The sequence below is a fragment of the Haemaphysalis longicornis genome, unplaced genomic scaffold, assembly GCF_048455015.1.
Source record: "Haemaphysalis longicornis isolate Haplotype H1 unplaced genomic scaffold, Haemaphysalis longicornis Haplotype H1 scaffold_26, whole genome shotgun sequence".
Lineage (NCBI taxonomy): Eukaryota > Metazoa > Arthropoda > Arachnida > Ixodida > Ixodidae > Haemaphysalis > Haemaphysalis longicornis.
The window spans coordinates 2,602,550-2,627,102 of NW_027526319.1; the positions used below are offsets into that span (position 1 = coordinate 2,602,550).

Consider the following 24,553-nt stretch of genomic DNA (forward strand, 5'->3'; position numbering starts at 1 on the left):
TCGCAAAAAAAACTATTAGTTCGATGTAGGGGATAATTTGATATAAGCAATAAGCAATTGACGTCATAGAAGCACATAGCACGTACAAAAACACTTTATTGATGAAACTGCCTTACTTTCGCAAGAAATAGTCGTTTATCTTCTGATTGGACAACCTTGCTGCCCGAGTCAATAGTAACTTCCCCACGTTGCCTAAAGGGTCGGAGCAGCTGAAATTGAAACCTTTCACATTTGCAAAGAAGCGCCGGGCAAGTGTGAGTGCACCAATCACTTTGGAGGTTGTGGCCAGAGGATTGTCATTGCGTTCCTTTTTGCGCCCGCTTTCGCTTGTGCTCGTACGATGTCGGCAATGTAGTCTTCCAAACTCTCCTGTGGTTGTGACACCATCATCCACGCTCACACACTCACCGACCTTTGATCTGGCAACGGCGTCCAGAAATTCTGGCAGGTGGTTCCACACTTAGGCAACACTGGCGGTGCCTTGGTTGTACTTCTTAGGATTTTAATCTGCACAAGGCAGCAGATTTAAAGCAATTTCGGGCGGTTTCTCTAGTAACATCTGCCCAGAGCGTACATTGACAAGGTGTCCTTGGAAACCTCGTGCCTATCGAGGACGTCAACTCCTCACCAATTTCTACTCGATTTACGATTGCCAGCCTCATGGTAAAAGGTAAATTTGGCCACTTCGCGCTAGCTAGAGCCAGACTAGCGCTAGCCACTACAGCTACATTCCTGAAAAAGGCCACAAAGCGTGAACGATCCAGACACAACGAACAAAAAAACAGCATGGTGGGTGGGCCAAGATCATTGTTTTTTCAAGGGGGGTGCAGACAGGTCGCCCTACACGTCACAGTCACGATAGGGAGAGCGGGGTCGAGGAAGGAGAAAGAGCCGCCCGCTGCCCATGAAGGGCCGGGCTTTGGTGCTAGGGCTGGGCGAATCCACATTGAGGGGTATGCCTGCGGAATTCCTCCACCACCTCGCCGGAAGCCATCTTGGGGGGGGGGGGCATTTTTGCTGCATTTCGCAATCGATATATAGGTTTTCGCTGGTATTTTTGTTCCATATCTTGCGTAGTTTTTGCTATATATTCGCATTGTAAATGTACCGTATCCAGAAATAGTTCGATATAAAGGATAATTCGGTGTAAACGGGTTGAATATAGTCGGGTTCGACTGTAGTTTAAGCTTGTGGCTTTGTATTTGTAGCATACATCACCAACTCAGCAGGGAAGTGCACATTCAAATTTGTTTTCCTATCATGAAAATATATCGACTACCCTTTCTTGACCTGTACGGGTAAGGACGAAATGGTTGCAACTCTTGACGGTAACTCTAACATTACCCAAATGCAGATCTAATTTTTGTCTTTTTTATGGATATTATTAACGTGTACAGGGAATTACCCGGTTTGAAGGTGTTTTAATGCTATGATTTCAGGCCAACAATATAAAACCATACTCGAGAGTGTGTGGCAGCAACGATGGAAAAGTCGTGCTTGGTCATGCAGCTGGGCACGATGTCGGGTTAATTTCATGACCTTACCAATGACGAGGGCTGTTGGCTATGCCTCTGCAGCGAGCCCTGGTGAAACCTCTTTAGCAAGCGATAACGCTGAGTGATTGGCAGGCTCTGGTGGCCAACTGCACTTCCGAGCAAATAGCACTGAATATATTGTGAATGGTCAGTCAAGGCTGGTTAGGCGGGCCTTATGACTTCTGCCACAGGCACGGAGGCCTTTTCCCATGTCTGCCCCAATCAATTCTGGCACTAGCACAGATTGCGTCTTGATTATGTCAGCATCCCAAGTCACCCAGTGGCAGCAAGCTTATCCTGTGCACTAGGAAGGGATATCTGAGCACTTTTAAGGCAGTGCACTTCATGTCAGCCTCTCAAGCTACTGCCACCTTAAGCGACCAAAATATTGATGAAAAGCAGGCCAAAATTTAGGTGCCCCTCGAAAGGGCCCTCACCCGTACTTTACACCTTTCATCTGCACAGATAATTCAAGGCCTCACCAGTCAGATCAATAACAATTACAGGCACCGTTTACAAGGTGGCACAATTTCCTCTCACACTCCTGCCTAATCCCATTGTCAGCGTTCATGCCCGCACACTATCCTGAGACCGTGTAAAGTTGAAAACTCTTGGCTCCCATATTTCAATGTTTGCATGATGGATGGCACAAAGATGTCATTACTCTCTTTACGTGGCAAGGTCATCTCCTGCCCTGTTCCAGTTGTCCACCTTTCACTGCTGCAAAGCCAATTTTTACAGTATCTGTCTTCGCATGGGTCTCGGAGCTGTCTCCCCTGCACCGTCCACCCCTCAGCACCGCGCGCTGTTTACCTGTCGGCCCTAAATGCACCTCAGCCTTGCGCTCAAACTGATATCCTCTACTAAAGGTGACACGACACTTCCCAGGATTTTACTGGCCCCTCTGCTAATCGGGGCCTCATTACTGCCACAGCACTGTCAGAACCGGTTATGTTGATCTGCCAGCCACGTTCTACACAGACCCGAGCCTTGGAAATATGGTCATTCTAACAGTTCTGCTCTGGTAGACGTCACCTTATTGAAGCTGGTGACGGGTCACAAGCACTGTCCGCAACTGCAAAACTCCACCCCCACAATCTTTCCCACTCTGAAGGTGGCGTTTGGTAACACTATCGAGCAATGTCAAGATCGGCCGACCCACAATAGAATGAGCAACGCATTTTCGAGATGCGTGGAACTGCCAGGCTGCAGGCCCCCCACTCCACTGCCCAAAATCTCTCCCTCTCACATCAGCCAGATGTGCAGATAAGATACACAGCTGTGCAGAAAAAGTCATATCCATGGATGATATTTTCACGCAGTGAAAAATGAACCAATGTCCATGTAGAAATAAGCATTTATGGGAGTGAATTTAAGCTTCGGAATAATGAAGCAAACCCAAATGCCGAAGAAGCACTTTCATTAAGGTGGCATAGTGGAGCATGGGCAAATCCAATTCTGCGGCGTTCGTCCTAGACCCATTTATTTCAAGTGGACTTGTTTCTTTTTTGGTTACATCGAACTTGGTAACCTAGCTACAAACATGGTAACCTAAATTTGGTAACCTAGTAGCGTTTGCACATGTGCTGCCTTCTCACCTAACCGTGTATGCATAAACTGAAACCGGTGATGTGTGCAAGTTTAGATGTGAAAGAGCGCCGAGACTATGGCTTCAAAAGCCCTTCAAGGTGAATACAAATATTAGTTCACTTCGGAGTTTTGAACATGCTAGTTGCTCTTGATCCTGCAGGAATTCGCAGCTACTCGACAAGCTTGAACTTGAGGTGGCAACGGCGGTGACTGCATGTTGGCAACGGCTTTTAGTTGTTTCCGCGCTCATTCACGTTCCGGACCTTGCCGACGCTCCTTTGATTTCTGCTAGGCCGGTAGACCAACGTTCGCATCGCTCCCATAGCAAGTTAAAAGTGAAACTGCTGAGAGAGGCGCTAGCACCGTTTTCAGCCGATCACGCAACTTGCAAACGAAGCATCGGCGGTGCAAGGCGTGTCAAACTTGAGAAACAGACCGGCGGTGGCAAGCAAGAGCTACGTTGGCAGAAGGGATGTCGATTTACGTTGCTCCACCGACATGAAAACTGGGGAGAGGTAGCCATACATACAGCTTCGCTGTGAAAACTTGGGCAGTGAGGGCTTGACGTGACTATGTGTTCATGTAGTAGTGAAGCTTCATTCAAAAACAGTAAAAAAATTAAAGATGAAAAGAAGACAGCAAAGCACGAAATGGAAAAAATAATGACATGTATTCCTGCACCGCGTCTAGCTAGGGCTTCGGGTTGTGGAAAGTAAAGATCTGCTCGCTTCGACACCATGCCTGTTCGTTTAACCCAATAAAAATTAATGCGTGCAGTTGCAAGCAAGCATCAGTAGAGGCTGCACCCACTGCAAGGTCTGATGAAACACCACATAAGAATGCTCGACGTTGTTACTTGTGGCGCATACCCACTTGGCTAGGATCGGGCTACTGTGCCCGATTTAGGGGACTAAGATTTGTAGAAAAAAAAATTCATTAGAACGTAACCACCCTGCCACGGCACTAGTGTTCTTTTTTCTTTATGCAGTGTGGCACTAGTCATCCATACTACAGCGGAGACAGTGGCAGTCAAAGAGGCCATATGAGCAACGCACTGACAGCAAAGCCGCGCGTGTTAACCATCATAGAACTGCTCGACGGCACACTTGCCAATTCGCAAGGCGCATAGATGGTGGCGCCGCTCGGCGCCCGATGAGAGAAACGGCGCATGGAGGATCGAGGCGGCGGTCGCCCTGTCTGTAGCGTGCGGAGTGTTTATTCCCGCCTCGTTTTTACGCGATGGCGAAGAAGTTTAACAGCAACCGGATGTGCTGCGTGCCACAGTGCACTAATCGAGCTGTGCCCAGCGAAATAAGTCTGCACTCGTTCCCTGACGATCCGCAAATGAAGAAAGAATGGGTGGTGAAACTGCGAATAGGGAAGCCCGTGACGCCGCCAATGCGGGTGTGCAGTGTGCATTTCGTCGCATCGGATTTCTTCTAGAGCAGTACAGGTAAGCAAACAATCGTTCGATGCTGCTGTTTGCCGTGTTAAAAGACTCTAAATTTTCGCGTAAATAGCTGAGGCCGTCTGTGGTCTGGCTCAAGTGCGGTGTATTGTTAAAACATGGCTGAAGTCGGCGTCATCTCGCATGTAGGAAGGATGGTTGTATTGCGAGATTAAACCACTTGCCATGCGTCCCCTTAGAACCGAGCCGTTCCGAAGGTAGCTTTATTTGTTGTTGCCCTCGTATCTCTGAGGCTTTATTTACGCGTCACCGAAAGAATTTCGGAAACGTTCATTACCGTTTAGGCGTAAACGGACGCTACGTTCACATCTTGTATTTCGTTTAAAACGCTTTAAGCGCTGATAAATAGTAAATCGCTGCCTTCAATCGTTTCCTTAAGCATGTTTACGTTGAATAGTTGCTTAAATATTTTTCAGAATTTAAGCTTTGAATGCTTGAACAGTAAAACAGTGTCACAACAAATTAGAACTGGTGATACAAAAACTCATTGTTTTGTTCTCGCACTGCACAGACCCTGAGGTGTGGACGCCTGTACGAAAGCGATTGAAGAAAACGGCAGTGCCGTCCCAGTGCATTCCTGTGCGGAGCCACGAGCATCCAGACCAGTGCAGGCTGCAAGCAGCAACAGCTCGCGCTGAACGAGCAGCTTCGAGGACTACACATGGTATGCCTTCGTAAACGGTGGCGTTTTTTAATCTGTCATAACTCTTCAATGTGTGTTAAATGCCATTGTCATTCGTGGTACTGAAAGTGGTTTACAAAACGGAGGCAGCAGTTACAACTTTTGTGGTTAATTACCGCATATGAGACACAGTTGTGGTCAGCATCAACTGCATTGTTGTCCACTTAGCATACTGATGCATTTTTCTTTGAATGAATAAAAACAACAGCCACCATAGCCACATTTGAACGAGGTGCATATGCCTTCTCAGGAGGTTGTGAACAAGTGAATAATGGCAGTCTATGCACCTATCTATTTTATCTAAAAGGGACTCTCGGTTTTTTTTTAAATTTGATTCTGCAGGGTTGCCACCTGTGACGGCAGGCCCCATCGGTGGAGCTGCTAGAACTGCACCAGTGCAGGATGGTGGCAGCAGAGATGCTCCAGCTCAAGATGGAGATGATCCAGCTGCTGCAAACGCTCCAGTTCAAGATGAAGAAGGAGATGATCCAGCTGCTGCGAAAGTTCCAGCTGAAGAAGATGAAGTGGCACAAGCTCTTCTTGAACTTTCACTGGGCAGCAGAGGTGTAGAGGATGGTCTTGCTGCACGTCTGCTCGAAAAAGGTGTGCAGGTAAACACACACTCACCTGAGCAGAAAACATCTAAACTTGTTGATCTCCTTGACACCGACAGCAATGTGCTTGCCTTCACTGGCTTACAGTCCATCAGTATATTGCAAACAATTGTTAGTGAGGTGGCTGCAGTCGACCAAACAAACTCAACACTTCCTGTTTATGACCGCGTTGTGCTTGTTCTTGTGCGGTTGAAAACGTGCTTGCCATTCACTTGTTTGGCGGCATTGTTTGGGGTGAGCAGGAAGACTGCCACTAGGCACTTTTATGCCACTCTGCAGAAAATGGCAGCCGTTCTTGAAGCTGCCATACCATGGCCTGACAAGAATGAAATTAGCAGGAATGTACCGCAGTGCTTCACTGATTATAGAGAAGTACGAGTGGTACTTGACTGCACCGAAGTGCAACTCGAGAAGTCGCACTGTGCGTCTTGTCGCATACTGACATATTCGCACTATAAAGGGGTGCATACAGCAAAAGTGCTTGTGGGTGTTTCCCCCGCCGGGCTGATCACGTTCATCAGCAACGGTTTTGGAGGAAGGGCATCCGACAAAGCTTGTGTGGAAAAGTCAGCTGTATTACATAAGCTTGACAGCTTTGAAGACGATGTAATGGTTGATAAGGGATTTAATGTGGATGACAAGTGTGGGCAGCTAGGACTTGGTGTTGTGCAGCCACCTTTCTTGCGAAAGAAAGCCCAGTTTACAGCTGAGGAAGCTGCTAAAACACTGAACATAGCAAGGGCACGGGTGCATGTTGAGAGAGCTATTCAGCGAATGAAGGTGTTCAAGGTGTTGAGGGGACCTGTGCCATGGGAAATGGTAGGTGCCCTTGACGAGGTGTTTCTTGTAATTGCAGCCATTGTCAACCTTTCGACACCAATACTGTGCGAAAAGCGATTTGGTGTCAGCTAGAGGCCTGTGGGTGTGTTGTGTTGGGGCCTTGATTGTGCTGTCCGTGTTTGTTTTTCCATTGTGTGATTACAGGTTCCCCCTTCCCCCTTTTTTCCCTAAATTGTACTCGTTCATTCATGTTGTTCTTTTATGCACAGTTTATTAGCTTTTTACTCCTATAGTGTATTTCCTTGTTTCTCATTGTCCCCTGTCGACTTCAAATTGTGTTAGTGTTGCTAGCCTTTTCGTAAACATTCAAAACTGGGGTTATGGGCTGAAAGATGCAGGCAACACAGGCATGTAATAGTAAAGGGCTGTAGATTAATTTTGTCAATTTTAAGCGGTCACAAAGACAAAATGCAAGCTTGGTTCATTAGGGAGTTTGCCTTGTTCTACTATCTTATTAATTTTACAGTACACTTCAAACGAATGTCGGAAGGGGTAAACTGCGCTAAGAAAGACGCAACACAGAGAGAGGTACACAAAGACAGGCGCAGACTTGCAACTAATGCCCCAACTCGCCCAACAACAAGTCCTTCTAAACTTCAAACAAACGGTCTAGATATTAAGGCACCCACCGCGGTTGCTCAGTGGCTAAGGCATTGCGCTGCTGAGCATGAGGTCGCGGGTTCGATTCCCGACCGCGGCAGTCGCTTTTCTGATGCAGGCAAAAAGCAAAAACGCCCGTGTGTACGAGATTTCGGCGCACGTTAAAGATCCACAGGTGGTCGAAATTAGTCCGGAGTCCTCCACTACGGCGCGCCTAATCGCCTGCGTTGCGTCGGCGCATTAAACCCTACAATCCAAAAAGATATTAAGGAAAACGGGTGAAGCAATGGCGGCGACACCAGCAACTTTCTCGCCCACTCCTTAAGTGTTAGAAGGCTTGTTTGTTCAGTCCGAGTAGCAGCCATCAACCAAAGCTACCACCAAGAAATGAGACTTTGCGATCTTTCTGGCGCATAGTTTTGCTTTATTAATTCAGTGTAATGGTAATGTGCAGTCATGCTGATGACTACGTTGTAGTGTTTCCCCTGTTGTCATTTCTGGTGTGCAGCACGAAATTGAGAAGTTTTTTGGAGTTTGCTTTGTCTTTTGTTAAAAAATTCTTTCGTGACTAGCAGGTGATAGCTTAGCAGGTTATCAAAGGCTAGTTATTTCAAAGTATTTTGTCTTCATTGCCCTTTGAAGCTCCACAACATGCAGTATGGCTCTTCATTGAAGGAAGTCGAGATGGGGGGGGGCAAAGTAGCGTACCTTAACATACGGAGGCAACAAAATCACTTTGCTTTATTGTGGCGTCTTCCAAACAAATCTATCGTTTCTTTGTTGTTGCGGCCTCTTGAAGTGGTACTCCAGCTGGCTACATGCTGCTCACAACAAGCGTTCTTGCTAGAGGATGTACTCGTAAAAGTTGTCACACTTTATGCATAAGTTCAGCTTTACCAGCAGCTCTGCCTAGACAAGTTTGTACTAACTTTGTGTTCTGTAGCGCGATTTGACTTGTTGAGTCTGCGTTACCGCATAAAATTTTCTAACGGGACGATCCAGGACGAATAGCTGTCCCTACAGGAACGGTGCAGGACTTGGGACGTTGTATGAACAGTCGGGACAGTCCCGCAAAGTCCAGGACAGTTGGTAGCCCTACACGTGTTTTTGATTGTGCGTATCGCCTGTGAATCATGAGTGCATGCTTCATGGTGTGCATATTTTAAAGCCGGAAACCCTGAGTAGGTGCCACTTCAAAGGGGCCCCTCCCCCAGTGATTGCTTACTTCGTCTGCTCTACACCAAGTTCATTGTTGTGCAACAAATCTGCCCGTAGAGCACAATCCGGAACTTAATACTTGTGTAGACCCTTGTACATTGCTGTAGGTCATTTTGCAGTCAATGCATTCTTTTTGTATGGCATCTGGCATTTTAACAACTACATTTTGTAGATCTACCACAGTGACTTCATTTCACTGTTCCTATTCCTAAGCAGAAAGATCCAACCCTTTCTAGAGAACATTTTGCTTTAAGACTATGTTCTACGGCTCCCAAGAAAATACTGAAACAGCACCACCAGCAGAACTTGTCAGTACCTGTCCTGGGTTTTTCCTCTTTTACTCAGCCTGTTACACAAGATGTAAAGAAGTGAAATGTGTGTTGCCATGTGCAGTTTATGTAGGCAGAGATATTATTTGCGTCTTGCAGTGTTGTTGCCCTTATTTTTATTGCTGCCCTTCTTTTTATTTTATTCATTGTTAAGTAAATCTACCAATCCAATGCAAATGATGTTGAAACAAATGCGCATGTAGCGCAAGACGTTCAGTTTATTGTGTCTTAGGCATCAATTCAGAAGCCCTCTTAAACTGATGCTGCCAGTTTCGGCAAAAAGTGCTTGAAGTAGACGGCCTGCAGCTTCCGCACAAGCATGTCGATGTGGAGTGGATGCTTGGGCGTGTTGGTAATTCATACTGGAAATAGGGGTTCACAGCGCGGGAGACAAGGACAACGAAAAAAAAACACAAGACGAGCGCTGAACTTCAACAAGCTTTATTGACGATAGCGCCCAGAATATATACAGAAGCGGAGACACAAAAAAGAAGACAAAAAAACAAGATAAACAAGGCGGAGGGCATGAAGTCACACTTATGCATGTGTTTAACACAATCGCGACGCATTCAGATAACGGAGTTCGTTATTGGAAAGTGCAACCGACGGCACACTGATGCACAGCTCACCCAGTCGCTGTATCTGTTCAGCTTCTACGATCTCGCGTGTTAGCTGCTCACGGTGTCTGTAGATGATTTCACATTTGTTAAAGACCGGAACGCAACCACAATCTCGACAATGAATACCCAGATGGCCCTGTACTGCGGTATTGACATTGTAATAGTGCTCCTTTAATCTTTCGTTTAGGCATCTGCCCGTTTGGCCGACATACTTCTTTCCGCAAGTGAGCGAAATGACATAAACAACGCCAGCAGTGCAAGGAACAAAGGGCTTTCTGTGCTTGGTGGTGCAAGTGTTTTTTCGTCCGGCACGGGAATTTACGCGCTTGCAAAGCCCTGATAATTTATCAGGGGCAGAGAACACCACTCTGACATTCGCTTTGTTGCCTATTTTCTTCAAACCGTGCGAAATTTTGTGCAAATATGGCAGCACCGCAAGAGGCTTTTTCTCGTCAGCGCAGTCTGTCGTGGCATTCTCTCCCTGCTTAATTTTCTTTAACAATTTTTCGGCCACGGAAACCAATAGAGACTCCGGGAACCCAGCGCTCCTCAGGCGAGACGCCTGTGTGAGAAGGCTAGGCTCCATAGAGTGGCTACAAGACTTGTGCAGGGCATTGGTGAAACATAAATTTGCGATACCGCGTTTGACAAGTTTAGAATGTGCCGACAGAAAAGGCAGGAGGGGTTTGTTTGCCCGGGGCTCATAGACCCAGCACAGGTGAGCAGTAGAAATGCTAAGCTTCAGATCCAAAAATCTCAACTCCCCATCGACCGGAAGTTCGTGGGTGAGGACAAGAGGTGCTAGGCAGTCTTCAAAAATGCAGAGCACATCGGCAACAGCACACGCCAACTTCACATGCTTCTGACCATCAGAAAAAAGAATGAGAAAGTCATCTACGAAGCGAAAAACTTTAGGAACGACTGCTTGATCAAGGCGGCTAGCAAGGATACGGTCATGGTGGGCCAGAAAAATGTCGCTTAAGATGGGAGCGATGCATGAGCCGATGCACACTCCGCTTTTTTGTATGTAAGTGCTATTGTTCCAAGACGCAAAGGTAGATTTCAAGTACAGGCCCAGAAGTGCTAAAAAGTTTGTCACAGAAATGCCGGTCGCATTCTGGAAAGCAATAGAGCCAAAGTCATCGATGCAGCACTCAACGCAACGTAGCAACGTGTCGTGCGGCAAGGAGTAATATAAGTCTTTGATGTCAATGGAGCAGGCGTTGAAACCTTTGTCACTACTTGAGATAAAAGCAATGATATCATTAGAGTCTCTAACGAGAAAAGGGTCATCAATCGTAAGTAGATTTAGTTTGGATTGTAAAAACAAGGCAACAGCTTTCTGCCACGTCCCATTTTCAGAAACAATGACTCGAAGCGGCCAATCAATTTTATGAGTTTTGACTGTAAAAAATATATCCAAGCTAAGCTTCTTGCAATTGCCAATAGAGCTGGCTAGCCGCTTTTTTGTGTCTCCGCTTCTGTATATATTCTGGGCGCTATCGTCAATAAAGCTTGTTGAAGTTCAGCGCTCGTCTTGTGTTTTTTTTCGTTGTCCTTGTCTCCCGCGCTGTGAACCCCTATTTCCAGTATGTCGATGTGGTTGTCACAGCGTGGAATGGTCAGAATCAATGGTTCCACCTTGGAGTACACAACAAAGTGTGTGAGGTTCAGGTTCAATAAAAACATCCCAAGCTGAACTTGAGAGAAGTACTTGTGTTTTTGGTTGAGAACAAGGTTCTCTCCATCTTTCTTGATGTAGCGGAGCTTTTTATCTGCAGCCAGTTCTGCGGCCTTCTTTTCTTGTCCAGAAACGGGGCTTTTAATTTCAAGGAGAATAGCCGGCTTGCCCTCCTTGAAGATGACACCATCTGGGCTGTATCCAAGCCACGGCAGTAAAGGATGTACGCAAAAACCAACTTGCGTGACCTCATTAGCCATCAGGTTCTCGTACGTTGCGGTGGCCTCTGGTTCACTTTCTTTTCCGTACCGGGTTGCATCATTGCCACGGAAGGTGTCGGCCATCATAGCAGAAATCTTCTCTTCCCATGAACGGTTTTCTTTCGGCACGAACGTGAAGTATTCATGGCACTTGCTGCCTGTTATTCTCACTTTGCGTTCTCTGTGCCACTTCGTGTTTTCTTGTGACCGAGTCTCAGCAAGCATCGTTACCGCCTGCGCCTCACTGACAGCTACGTGTTTGCTGTAGAAACTTTGTTCAGCTTCTGAAAGGTCCTGAGCTGAGAATATGTATATCTTCAGCTTCAGAGCGTCTTGAAATGCTGCATCATGAAAAAGCATCTGTGTGTAGGGATCCATATCCTGCTCTAACATGTGCGCTAGCAAGGCATGTTCCTTAGTTGTCGGAACGAGTGCAGGTGGTGGAGGGCCAGTCGCTTGCTGCATCCTGCCGTGAAAGTGCAGTGCAAGTGCACTTTGAGGGAGAGCTTTGATGAGTCTTTCCCGAATGGCTTGCTGCTCTTCTGCAGAAAAGTGAAGTCTTGGCTGAGGCTGCACGTGACACAGTTCTTGGAGCTCCCGTGCTTGATACATGGGCGATGCTTTCAGTTTCCCCCACGCCTGTTTGACGTCGGTACACGTCAGAAGCTCCAGGTTGGGGATGCCAGTCCTGTTAATCATGCAAAAGAAGTAATTATACTTTAGTTATCTTTTTACTATAGCTAACTGTGCAGTACGTGGGGTTACATGTAATGGTGGCCTTCACACACCCAAAGGTCTATAAAAATCTGCGTATGGCAGTTTGTGACGTGAATCATTTAAGAATATGACGTGCAAGTCAGTTTTGTACCAGGTGACCTGTATACTCTGCTGTTTGAATAAAGAGGTTATTGAAAAAAAAATGTCATGCTTGCCTGTGTACAAAGAGCAGCATTGCGATGAGGTGTTTGCAGCGTTGAGAATTTCCAGCTTTGCATGAACAATGACCCTGCAACACATGAAAAACAGCATATCAAACACTTGTGGGCATTATGCAGCACTCTATCCACTGTGCAGACATAGTAAAAATTGCATCTCGTAAGCAGTGGAAAGGAATCAAGCGGGAAGTTAGATTTAATTGCGTGACATTATTTTGATGAAAGGCATGGCACAGGGTGGGAATACACTGGACGGACGCTATTCCTGTTCACGTGTATTCCCATGGCCGGCCTTTCAGCGCTAATATTCTTCAGCAATTTTCACGCATGTGAACTGTATGCATTTATGAATTCTACGTACTCTAAGACGGGCGTCGTGATATGCGTGCCGTGCTCGTGTAGCTCGGCAACAAAATCAGGCGTCGTTAAATTGCCGCACTCACACGCTCGCAGGCGCGCGGCCCGAACTCTTACCGTTTCCTGCCCGTACATATTATTTTCTCCCCCCTCCAATTTCTAAATTATCATATGTACAACTACGCCTCCTGCGTCCTGATCTCTCACCTACTTTTCGTCCAGCACAACTCCGCCAGCACCCGGTCGACGAGTACGCTGTCGGGGCGCGCACGGAGAGCGAGTACGGCAATTTCCCGGCGCCTGAATTCGTTGCCGAGCTTCTCGAGTACGGGCCGCGAGGCGGACGGTCTCAACGGCGACAGCCGGTATCACGAGCACAACAGCTGCGAAGCGCTAATATTTCACAACGCCTACGAGGCGCCAGCCCAGACCACTCCACTATGCGCGCTTTTACGTCGCTGAGTTGACCCACAATAAAACAGACCATTAGGTGAATACATGCATGTTTGACGCGAATTAAACGTTCTCGCCGCGTCACTTCACAACAACAATGGCACGACCTGACCGGGGCCTCACGACGGCGCTACTTCGCTCTAGATCACATGCCGGATTAAGCACGCTGGTACTACGATAAAACGAAAAATATGCACACATACCTTGATGGAGCTGTCGCGTTCGCAGATGAATTCCAGCTCGTGCGGCTTTTTCTTGACATGGGATGTGTGTACACACAGGCCTTGTATCGTCACAGACTGGGAGCTGCACGCCTTTACGCCGCAACAAATATGATGCGCGTTCAAAACTTCTTCGCCTTCGATGATGCAGCGAATTCTTTTTTCTCTGGCTTTTATGTGCCGCATTATGTCACCTAACGACAGCTGCCGATGAAAGGGGAGCGGCATCGTGGGGTCAAGTTCTCACAAGGATATGACGCGGCCGACGCGGCGCAGATCTGCACACGGGGCGTCTGCTGCTATCCTCCATGGGACAGCCATCTTGAATTGCGTTGGGCGCCCCCTATAGGGCGTGCCCCTTGCGAATTGTGTAAGCATTGTAGCCGTCCCCGACAACGTATCATGCCCGTAGCGGCTACGTTTACGGAAGCTCGGACATCAAACAAAGCGACCCTACCGCAGCTGAAGGGCGTACTTGCGCAATAATAATAATAATAAACACCCTATCACAGTGCAAAGCCTCCCGAAGTTATGCGCGGTGCCTTCGTCAGAAAAGTAAGAAAAAAAAGGCTCACGAGCCATGACAACTGTAAAGGAAGTGACGAGAAGAGCTTTGTTACGTGACTTTTAGCTGTGACGTCCGACCCTTGGTTGATGTTGGCCGGATAGGGCGTCCCGGTTCCTGACGGCGCTCCTATAGCCACATCAAGCCCTCAGTGCACAAGTTTTCACAGCGAAGCTGTATCTGGCTACCTCTCCCCAGTTTTCATGTCGGTGGTGCCACCGCCGGTCTGTTTCTCAAGTTTGACACGCCTTGCACCGCCGATGCTTCGTTTGCAAGTTGCGTGATCAGCTGAAAACGGCATGATAACGGTGCTAACACCCAAGGGTTTCCCCAGGGATCGAATCAAGGGGGGGTGTCTCAATGGCTCTGGGGGGAGGGGGGGGGCAGTAAGGCACACCCCCGAAAATATCTGGGTTTTGGAGAACTCGTGCACAAAATGTTCTCGTCCTGCAGTTGCTCCCGCACCCACCCGTCACCCGTACCATTCATATGAATGTCACGGTAGCAGGCGAAAGTTTCCGTGACTAATCTGCGGCCGTTGAAGCTCTCCTTTTCCTTTACTTCTTTTTTTCATTTTCGCTACTCCCTGGCTGGTAGCAATGTGCTCGCAGCGTGGTCAGCCTCAAACCACTTTGCTCCTTTCTTTTGAAAGCCTTTTTTGTGTGCACATACGAACTTGCCACGAGCTGTCGAAAAAAAGGAAATAAATACGTGCAACGCTAACAGCAAGCTCGGGGGGCGCACTTTTGTTTATTGTGCCCGAGGCTACTGCCAAGAATAGCAGACGGGCAGCCCGCGCATGCGCAGATCGATACTGAAAAAGGTCCATACAAGGACTGACAAGAGTGAAATTCGGGGATTTAAGGGGGGGTGTCCAGAAAAACTAGGGGGGGGGGTGTAGGGAAATCACTGCTAACACCTCTATCAGCAGTTTCCCTTTTAACGTGCTATGAGAAGGATGCGAACGTTGGTCTACCGGCATAGCAGAAATCGAAGGAGCGTCGGCAAGGCCCGGAACGTGAATGAGAGCGGAAACTTCGGAGCCCACGAGAGAGACGACCGACCCGTTCAGCAGCAAGAATGGAACTCCCTTTATTCCAGAAGCGTCGGAGCACGCGCCCCACGTCAGGCGCTCTCGCGCGCTCGCTCACGCGTGTCAGATTGGCCAGCGGCCCCTACATCTCCCCTCTTAGACTATAACAAAGGGGTACACTCGAAACGCTATAAGTTGTCTTTGCGGGGGCCGGACCACTCGGCCAGATCTCGTGCGATAGCTGCCTGGAGACCGCGCCGAATCAGGAACAGAAACTGTCCCAGAAGTTGGCGAAGTTGGCGATCTTCCCGTACTCTCTTCCTCTTCGTGTCCCGTCCACTCTTCTCCCTCGTGTGACGTGGAGTCCTGCGTCGCGTTGGGCTGGAATCGTACCAAGTGGCGGCGGTTTCTTTGCACGACGCCCCTTGGTGTTTCGACCACGAATGAGCGAGGCCTTTGAGCTGGGCTGAGGAGTGTCGCTGGGCAATTTAGATCCTTCACCCATACACGGTCCCCTGCTGTTAAAGGTGGCAACGGACTAGCGCGGTGTCGAGAGTTGAACGCCTTGGCTTGTTGGGCTTTATAGGCAGCATCCCTATTCTTGAACTCCCGACGACTTGGGGTATGAGGACTCAGGCGTTCTGGAAGACACAGAAGCCGCGTCTGAAGATTGCGTCCCATCAGAAGCTGGGCTGGGGAAAATCCGGATGGTCCCGGTGTATCACGATAGGATAGGAGTGCCAGGTACGGGTCATCGTTTTTTTTTCAGAAGGTACTTTACCGTCCGTACCATATGCGTTCCGCCTCGCCATTGCTTTGCGGGTACCGCGGGCTGCTGGTTTCATAGCGAAAACCGTACGCTTGAGCAAACTTGGCAAACTCGTTTGATGAAAATTGGGGTCCATTGTCTGTCCGAACGACATCAGGGATCCCGTGCCGCGCGAAGCAACTCTTGACCGCGTTTATCACTGCTACGCTAGTCGTGGAAGTGAGGGACACTACTTCGGGAAACCGCGAGTAGTAATCTACGACGACAAGATGTTCACGGCTTTTGCATTGGAATAGGTCGATCGCAAGATGTTGCCACGGACGATCCGGTGTCGCTGTAGGCATAAGTGGTTCGGGGTTCACCACTCCGTTGGTTGCGCACTGTTCGCAGCTTGTAACCATGTGTTCAATGTGCATGTTGCATCCAGGCCACCAGACACTTTCTCTTGCTCGTTCCTTGCACCGGCGAAGTCCTTGATGTCCATCATGGAGGAGGGCGAGCAAATTGGCTCGCAACGCCCGAGGGATAACTAGGCGGCGGTCTAAAAGTATAATTCCATTGAAAGTGCTCAATCTTGCCCTTTCCTTCCAAAATGGCACGAGGTGAACTGGAACCTTGCTCTTGTCTGGCCAGCCATTTTCTATGAAACCACTGACTGCGAGGCATTCCTCGTCGTGTAGCTGGGCTTGTCGAATCTCTTCAAGGCGGCTTGCTACTGGTGCTGAGAGGCCTTTGTAGACATCCCCAATAAAGAGTTCAACAGCATTTACTAATTTGGGGGGAGCGTACCGCAGGGAGCCCTGGACAGCGTGTCCGCGGTTGCCAGCAACTTCCCCGGCACGTACTTTACTTGAAATTGGTAGCGCATCAACTTTATGCGCATGCGCTGAATCCTTGGTGGTAGCTGATCGAGGTCTTTATGTCCGAGAAGAGCTACAAGGGGTTGATGGTCAGACTCCACCGTGAAGAAGAGACCACGCAGGTACTGGTCGAACCCCGTTATAGCCCATGTTATCGCCAGTGTCTCCTTCTCTGTCTGGCTGTAGCGGGCTTCTGTTGGAGTCAGATCTCGAAGCGAAAGCGACAGCGCGTCGAGCCCCACAGGGTTGACTTTGGAGAAGCACGGTGCCGATACCATACGAACTTGCATCCGCCGAGACCACGGTTGGAAACGATGGGTCATATAGAGCTATGCAACAGTCTGAGCTGAGCATCTCCTTGACCTTCTTAAGTGCGGTATCTTGATCCACACCCCAGGTCCAGTGACTGTTTTTATTAAGTAAAGCTCGGATGGGCGCAGTCACGCTTGCGAGGTGCGGAAGGAAGCGACCAACGTGATTGACCATACCGAGTAGACTGCGTACTCCGCTGGTATCCGTTGGTGGCGGAAGACTTTGGATTGCCTTGACTTTTTCTGGATCTGGTGACACTCCGTTCTCGTTGACGACAACCCCGAGGAAACGGAGAGACTTGACTCCGAACTCACATTTCTTCGTGTTGAGCGTGACCCAGGCCTCGTCTAGGCGTTTCATGGTGGCTTGAAGTCTTTTGTCATGTTCCTGACGGTCTTTCCCGAATACCAAAATGTCGTCGATCATGTTGACAACTCCCGGAAGACCATCCAGGATTTGAGACATCAGGCGCTGGAAGAATTCCGGAGCGGAAGCGATACCGAAAGGAAGGCGACGATAGCAATACCGACCGAAGGGTGTGATGAAGGTAGTCAGCTCTTCACTTTCAGGGCAAAGCTTCACCTCATGGAATCCTGATGTGGCGTCTAACTTGAAGACGTGTGCGTCCTTCAGCTGACCTAACACAGAGTCCACAGTTGGAAGAACGTAGCGTTCCCGTTGGACATACTGGTTTAGCTTGGTGAGGTCTACACAAATCCTGTAGCACCTGTCGACTTTGGTACAACAACGAGACCGGCGCACCACGGCGTTGGTTTGTGTACCTTGCGGATGACGCCTTGACTCTCCATCTCGTCGAGTTGAGTTTTGACGACCGGCAGTAATGGAATTGGAATCCTCCGCGGGGTGCACAAAGCGAAGGGCTGTGCATCCGGTACAAGGCGGATCTTGTACGGTTCTGGAGTACACCTAACCCTTGAAAGATTCGAGGTTGCTGAGGAGGCATTGTAGAAGATGTCGCGTCGACGAACTTCACGACACCCAGGTCTTCTATGGCGGGAAGCCCAAGTAGCGGGGTGTTCTCACCTTGCATGACGTAAAGTCGTTGAGTGGTCGACTTGTCTTTCCAGTTGATGGTCGCGGAAAACGTCCCGAGCACTGGCAAACGCTGGTTGCTTGGACCGGTGAGCTCCGCTTCTGCTCGATCAAGAACTTTGGGAACGGCAGGAAAAGTTGAAGGGACAACTGTAACTTCGGCGCCAGAGTCTATTTTGAATTTGGCGGGTATGCCATTCACGCGCACGTCAGCGTACCTTGCACAGCGCGTGCCGACCGCGTGGAGTTCCACCGAGCCTAGCTTGGCTTTTCCTTTCTTTGCTCGGCAGACATAGGCGAAGTGACCCTGCGTCTTGCAGTAGCTGCACGTGGCCCGCCGCGCCGGGCACTTTTCTCGAGGGTGAGGCTGGCGACCGCAGTATTCGCAGCTCCCAGAAAGCCGGCGTTCCTCGTGCTGAGCGAGTGAGGAGGGTGTCAAGCGGCGACGATTGGGCTATCCGCCTCTGCTTGGGCCTTCCGAGCACAACTCCGGTGGCGGCGACATACACGGAGGCAGGCTTCTGGCCCATCCAGATGCGGGCCCTGCAGGTGGGTCTCCACCACATCCACCGCCTGCAGGGCACACCTGACGGCGTGGCCATCCTTGAGCGCTACCGCAGCCGGCCCAACTCTCGGATGGGCATGCTACTCAGTACGTACGAGAGCCACATCGCGTTGCCGCAGCGGCCACGCCTGGAGCCACCACCCCCAGGCACGGGGCAGGCTCTACGCATTGTCACCACATTGCCGGGGGTCCGTAGTAAGAGGTCGACTCCACCCCAGGCCGTCCACCAAGAGGTGGCTGCCCTGCTGCAGGGCGACGCTGCCGGACATCTGCAAGTGTACACGGATGGATCTGTACAACAGCCGATGGGCAGAGCCGGAGCCGCCTGCACGGCCCCTGCCTCATCCACCCACGCAGAGCTGGCTGGACTCCACTTGGCTGCAGATCTTCTCAAGCAGGGCACCCAGGCCCGGGGGGCCATCATCCTGACTGACTCACGGTCTGCCCTCCTCCGTCTGCGTGCCGCCGACCAGCCAGCCAGCTCTAGCGGCTACGTTGAGCGGTCGCTGGCGGCCAAGCTTCATGCGGTGGAAGCGCAGGGGTGTCCACTGCGACTTCACTGGCTGCCATCGCACGTGAACATCACGGGCAACGAGGTTGCAGACGCCTTGGCCAAAGGTGCTGCTCGGCAGGCAGGGGTTCCAGCCTCCCGGGATGTGGTGTCATTTGACGCTGCAAGGACTATCCTGGCACGAGTGGTGGAGGCCATGCATCCAGATGCCCGAGTAGTCAGTGGCCAGGCCCCACGGGTCTTGCCCGGACGCATTAGCAGAGACGCCCGGTCGCTCCTTCTTCGCCTGCGGCTCAATTGCTGCAACGTGGGAGCGCGCTTGCACCACCAAGGCCGCCGAGCATCCCCCACCTGCGCTGACTGCCCAGAGCCCGAGACGCTAGAGCACTTGCTGTGCTCTTGCCCGCAGCACGACACCGCAAGGGCACAACTTCGGGCCGAACTCCAGCGACTCGGTGCCCCAAGCCACAAGCTAGAAGACTTCCTGTTCCCCACGGGACCGGACGCCATCCGACGGGAGGTCTTCCAGCACCTAGTCAACTTCCTGGTTACAACAGGACTAGCGCTGCGTTTGTAGCCATCGAGTCATGGACTAAACGAACGCGATATAGACTATCTCCCACTCTCCTACCGCTCTTCTCTTCCCCCTTCTCTCTTCCTATCCTTTGAAGCCCCAATCCCCTTCCCTGGACTGGGTCGTATGAGGGTGAACTTCCCGTTGAGTTCAACAATATCCCAGGCCTTTTCTCTTCCCTCCTTTGTTAATAAATCACCACCACCGCCACCGCCCTTCTTAGCTGCGTCGACATTCAGGTTTTCTGGCGTGCTAAGTGACCGCGCAGCGCGTTCTTTTTGGGCGTCCTCGTGCAAGCGAGCCTGATATAGCGCCTCTTCTGCTGTCAGCTTCGTGCTGCGGCAAAGCTGGTCTGAAAGCTGTTCGTTTAACAGGCCAACAACAAATCTGTCTCGAACCAAGCGGCCTTCCACCTCTGAGTTGCTGTAGCTGCACTGCTTGACCAGGTTCTAAAGCTCCGCGTACAAAGCATCTACTGACTCACCAGGCTGCTGCGTTCGGCGGTGGAAGCGTCTACTCTCGTAGATCTCGTTGACGGGATGAACGAAATGACGGGTCAATGTCTGCTTGACTGTGGCAAAGGGTTGCGACTCCGTTGCCGATAGTCCCAGCGAAGTAAGCAAGGTCCGCGTCTGCGGTCCCAAGACGTAGAGTAACGTTCGAACCTTTCGTTCGTCGCCCGCAGAGTCGAGGCCAGACGCGAAGACATAATCTTCGGATGTGGCGATCCACGTAGGCCATTCTCCCGGATTTGTGAACACAAATGGGGCCGGCGCTTGTAGTCCGGAGGCGCCGACACGGACGACGGGAACATCTGGGTCGCTAGGCATGGCTGAACACTTCTGGCACCATGTTCGGAGCCCACGAGAGAGACGACCGACCCGTTCAGCAGCAAGAATGGAACTCCCCTTATTCCAGAAGCGTCGGAGCACGCGCCCCACGTCAGGCGCTCTCGCGCGCTCGTTCACACGTGTCAGAGTGGCCAGCGGCCCCTACAGAAACAGCGAAAAGCCGTTGCCTTGGAACATGCAATCACTGCCGTTGCCACCTCAAGTTCAAGCTTGTCGAGTAGCTGCGAATTCCTGCAGGATCAAGAGCAACTTGCATGTTCGGAACTCCGATGTGAACCAATATTTGTAGTTCACCTTGAAAGGCTTGTTTCAAAGCCATATTCTCGGCGCTCTTTCACGTTTAAACATGCGACATCACCGGTTTGAGTTTATGCATACATGGATAGGTGAGAAGGCAACGCATGTGCACACGCTGCTAGGTTACCAAATTTAGGTTAAAATGTTTGCTGCCAAGTGTTACCAAGTTTGATGTAACCAAAAAAGAAACAAGACCTCTTGAAATAAATGCGTCGAGAACGAACGCTGCAGAATTGAATTTGCCTATGCTCCACTATGCCACCTTAATGAGAGTGCTTCTTTGGCATTTGAGTTTGCTTCATTATTCTGGATCTTAAATTCACTCCATAAACGCTTATTAAAGACGATAGTCGTTCTTGGGCTACTTAAACCCAGAAATTTTGGTCTGTTTTTTTTTTCTTTATTGCCTGGATTCGACAATTCACAACACGTCACAGATCAACAGCGTAAATAATATACGACAAACACGTGGTGAGGCGGCCCGACTTAGGCTTAGTGATGTCCTTTAAAACTCTTTCAATGACGTAAGCTGCTCTATCTTTGGCAGCCACACAGGCGATACGTCTTGAGATTTAATTACCTCCACATAACGACCTACACTTTCTCTGAAGTACTGCTTTGCGGAACGGGCATCTACGTCGTTGTACAGTCTCGCAGTGCGTGAGCGCCATATGCTGTGGAGGCCCAACGCCATGACTAAGTCATAAGGCATTCCACCCTCTTTGTCTACGGAGAGATACCGTATGCCATGAGGGTTTAGCGGGAAGTCTTTGCAAAGTGTCCTCTGTAAAACATCCCAAAAATATACGCCCTCCCAACAATGCAAAAAAACGTGGTCTATCGTCTCCGGCGATTTGCAGCTAAAGCAATCTGTCCCCCATGGCACAAAAAGCCCCCTTTCTTCCATAAAAGTCCGGACTAATAATGTTCCCGTGTGTAGCCGAAAGAAAAAAGACTTTACTCCAGGCTGTACTTGCGTTCTTTTCACCCTTTTGAGCACATCCTGGCCGGGTCCTCCACAGTACATAGCTCTGTACAAGGGCACAGGGAAGACAACATCCACAATATCATTGTACAAGGTTTTCCGCTTCACTGTGCTTAAATAACCTTTAGAGAAACGTGCACTCAAAAAGTTCACACTCCCAACTACTTCTTTCAAAAATCCAAAAATACCCCCCGACAGGTACTCGGTGGTGACAACATAGTCAGGAAGTACCCTGCCCAGCCTCAGTTGACATACTGTTCGAAGAAAGGGGTCTCTTACATCCCTTAAGAAAAGAAATCTGTTGACCAGCTGGCGCACAAATAAATGCGCCAGCCCCAGTCCCCCATCTTTCACTCTCCTAAACAGGTTGGTGCGGCTGCACCTCCCCCAGGTTGAGTCCCACACAAAAACCGCAAACACCCGATGCAGCTTTTGCACATTCGCACGAGAGCAATGCAGTACCTGCATTACATACCACAATTTACAAATGAAAAACAAATTGCACACCGTTGCCCTAGCAAATGTTGACAAAAAAGCCCCCTTCCACTTATCCGCCTTTGCGCGAATCTCCTGGGTTTGTTCACGCCAATACGGCTCACTGTCCCTATAGAACTGCAAAGGGGCACCGAGGTACTTCACTGGGGTCGTTACCCAGCTGACGTTGGCAAAAGTGCCGGGGGTTGACTGCCATTCGCCGTGCCAAAACCCTAGGCACTTTCCCCAATTGACTGAGCTCCCGGTAACTGCACTAAATAGCTTTGTTATGTACACTACTCTCATAATACTGAACTTGTATTCGCAGAGAACAGCAATGTCGTCTGCATACGCCAAAAGCTTGACTTCTGACTCATGAAGGCGGAACCCCCGAATATCAACATCTTTTAAAACTCGCAAACATAACGTCTCAATGTAAATGCAGAACAATAGTGGACTGAGCGGGCAGCCCTGGCGCACACAGCGTTGCACGTTAATGGGCGCTCCCAATGTCTTGTTCACAATCAACCGCGTACTGCAATTCCGGTACGCGAGCGCCACCCCCTCCTTGATAACAGAACCAACATTAATATGATCCAGAATACTGAACAACAATTCATGTGACACGCAATCAAATGCCTTTTCAAGGTCGAGATGAAGCATAGCGACAGGCACTCGCGTGACGTCACTACACTCAAGCACGCACCTAGCCTTATGAATGTTAGTGCATATGGACCGTCCTCGTATGCCGCATGTTTGATGAGGGCCTACTATTTCATGTATCACACCTTGAAGCCTATTGGCGAGAATTTTCATAAATACTTTATAATCGACATTGGTAAGCGAGATAGGTCTATATGCTGTAACTTTCTTAAGTTTTCCTATATCTTCTGTTTTTGGAATTAAAACTGTTTGAGCTAATCCACAGGACATTGGCAGAGAGTTCAAATCATAAGCCTCGTTGAAAACCGCCGCTAACAACGGCGCTATTTCACTTTTAAACGCCTTGTAGAATGCCTCACTTAAACCATCTGGGCCGGGAGACTTCCCTGGGTTTAGATTCTCGATTGCTTCTTCTACTTCTTTTGATGTTATTGACTGCTCCAATCGTTCCTTCGTCTCATTGTCGAGCCTCGGCATGTTGTCTAAAAATTCTTTCTTAAAGGTTTCACTGTTGACAGGCCGAAAAGAAAAGAGCGTTTGATAATACTCGAAGAAAGCACGTTCGATGTGCTTGTTATCTCCAGATGTTATGCCGTTCCATTCTATTTCGGCTATATGATTTCGCCTAGCATGTGTTTTTTCGAGTCCCAAGGCCCTCTTAGTAGGCCGTTCACCGACTTTCGTTTGGTCAACTCTTGCACGTACGAGTGCTCCGTGATAGCGTTCCTCGTCAATAACCTCCAGTTGTTGTTTAATTTGCCTAAAGTCGTCTTTGAACACACCTGGTGCTGAGCTTTCTTGCTCCGTCAGCTTGTTCAATGTTGCTCGCAGCGTCGTTTCATTCATGTTTTGCTCATACTTTATGCAACTGGCCCGCTCAATAGCTTTAATTTTAATTGCTTGCTTGCCGAGCTCCCATATTTCTGAAAACGTATTGTGGCTCCCTTTTTCTAGTTTGCTAAGCTGGTCCTTTATTACTTCGCTGAAATTTTCGTCATAAATAATGGTCGCGTTAAGCTTCCACAACTCCCATGTAAAAGTGTTACGCCGTTTTTGTACCCTATTCTACATGCTACAAGACAATGATCAGTAAAGGACAGTGGCAAAACCATGTAGTTGTGGCATTTTGGCTCCATGTCTAACGATAAGTATATTCTGTCCAGTCGGGCATGGCTTGTGCCTTGAAAGTGAGTGTATTGCGCACTTCTTCCACCTTCCATGCATTCCGCTACATCCTATAACCCGAATTCCGCAATCTGCCTACACAACAACTCAGTGCTCGCATCCTTAAAAGGCCTGCTGCTTACCTTGTCTCGTGCGGCTAATACGCAATTAAAATCTCCTAATAATACTAACTGCCTATCATTGAAAGGTGCTGTCGTACATAGGCGAAAATGTTGACCCGCTCGTCTTTTGAAGTCGGTGCGTAAATGCACACAATTCGCCACTGGTGACCACCAAAGGAAAAGTCGCAAACCACCAGTCTTCCTGACCAACGCCGCCTGTATAAACACTGCCTAACGCGTGAGCGAAAAATGGCCAAACAGCCACTCTCCTGTTGCTCTCTCCTACCCTTCCCCGCTCCGTAGCCTTCCAGCGTGCTTTCGTGTCCGCCAGCCAGCGCCGCTTCTCGGAAAC

The 24,553-nt window shown here is 49.4% G+C and overlaps 2 protein-coding genes across 2 annotated transcripts in view; one reads left to right on the forward strand and one right to left on the reverse strand.

Annotated features, from left to right (window-relative positions):
• Positions 1 to 24,553, forward strand: part of LOC144172799 (uncharacterized) — a 168,381-nt gene that overhangs the window by 35,079 nt on the left and 108,749 nt on the right. The gene's annotated exons all lie outside the window — the stretch shown is intronic.
• Positions 9,298 to 11,521, reverse strand: LOC144172768 (uncharacterized). Its single transcript, XM_077701372.1, has 2 exons — positions 11,417 to 11,521; positions 9,298 to 10,988 (listed from the first exon to the last, which is right to left on the reverse strand). Exons 1-2 carry the CDS (start codon positions 11,519 to 11,521, stop codon positions 9,426 to 9,428), a joined length of 1,668 nt encoding a protein of 555 aa, XP_077557498.1. The 3' UTR covers positions 9,298 to 9,425.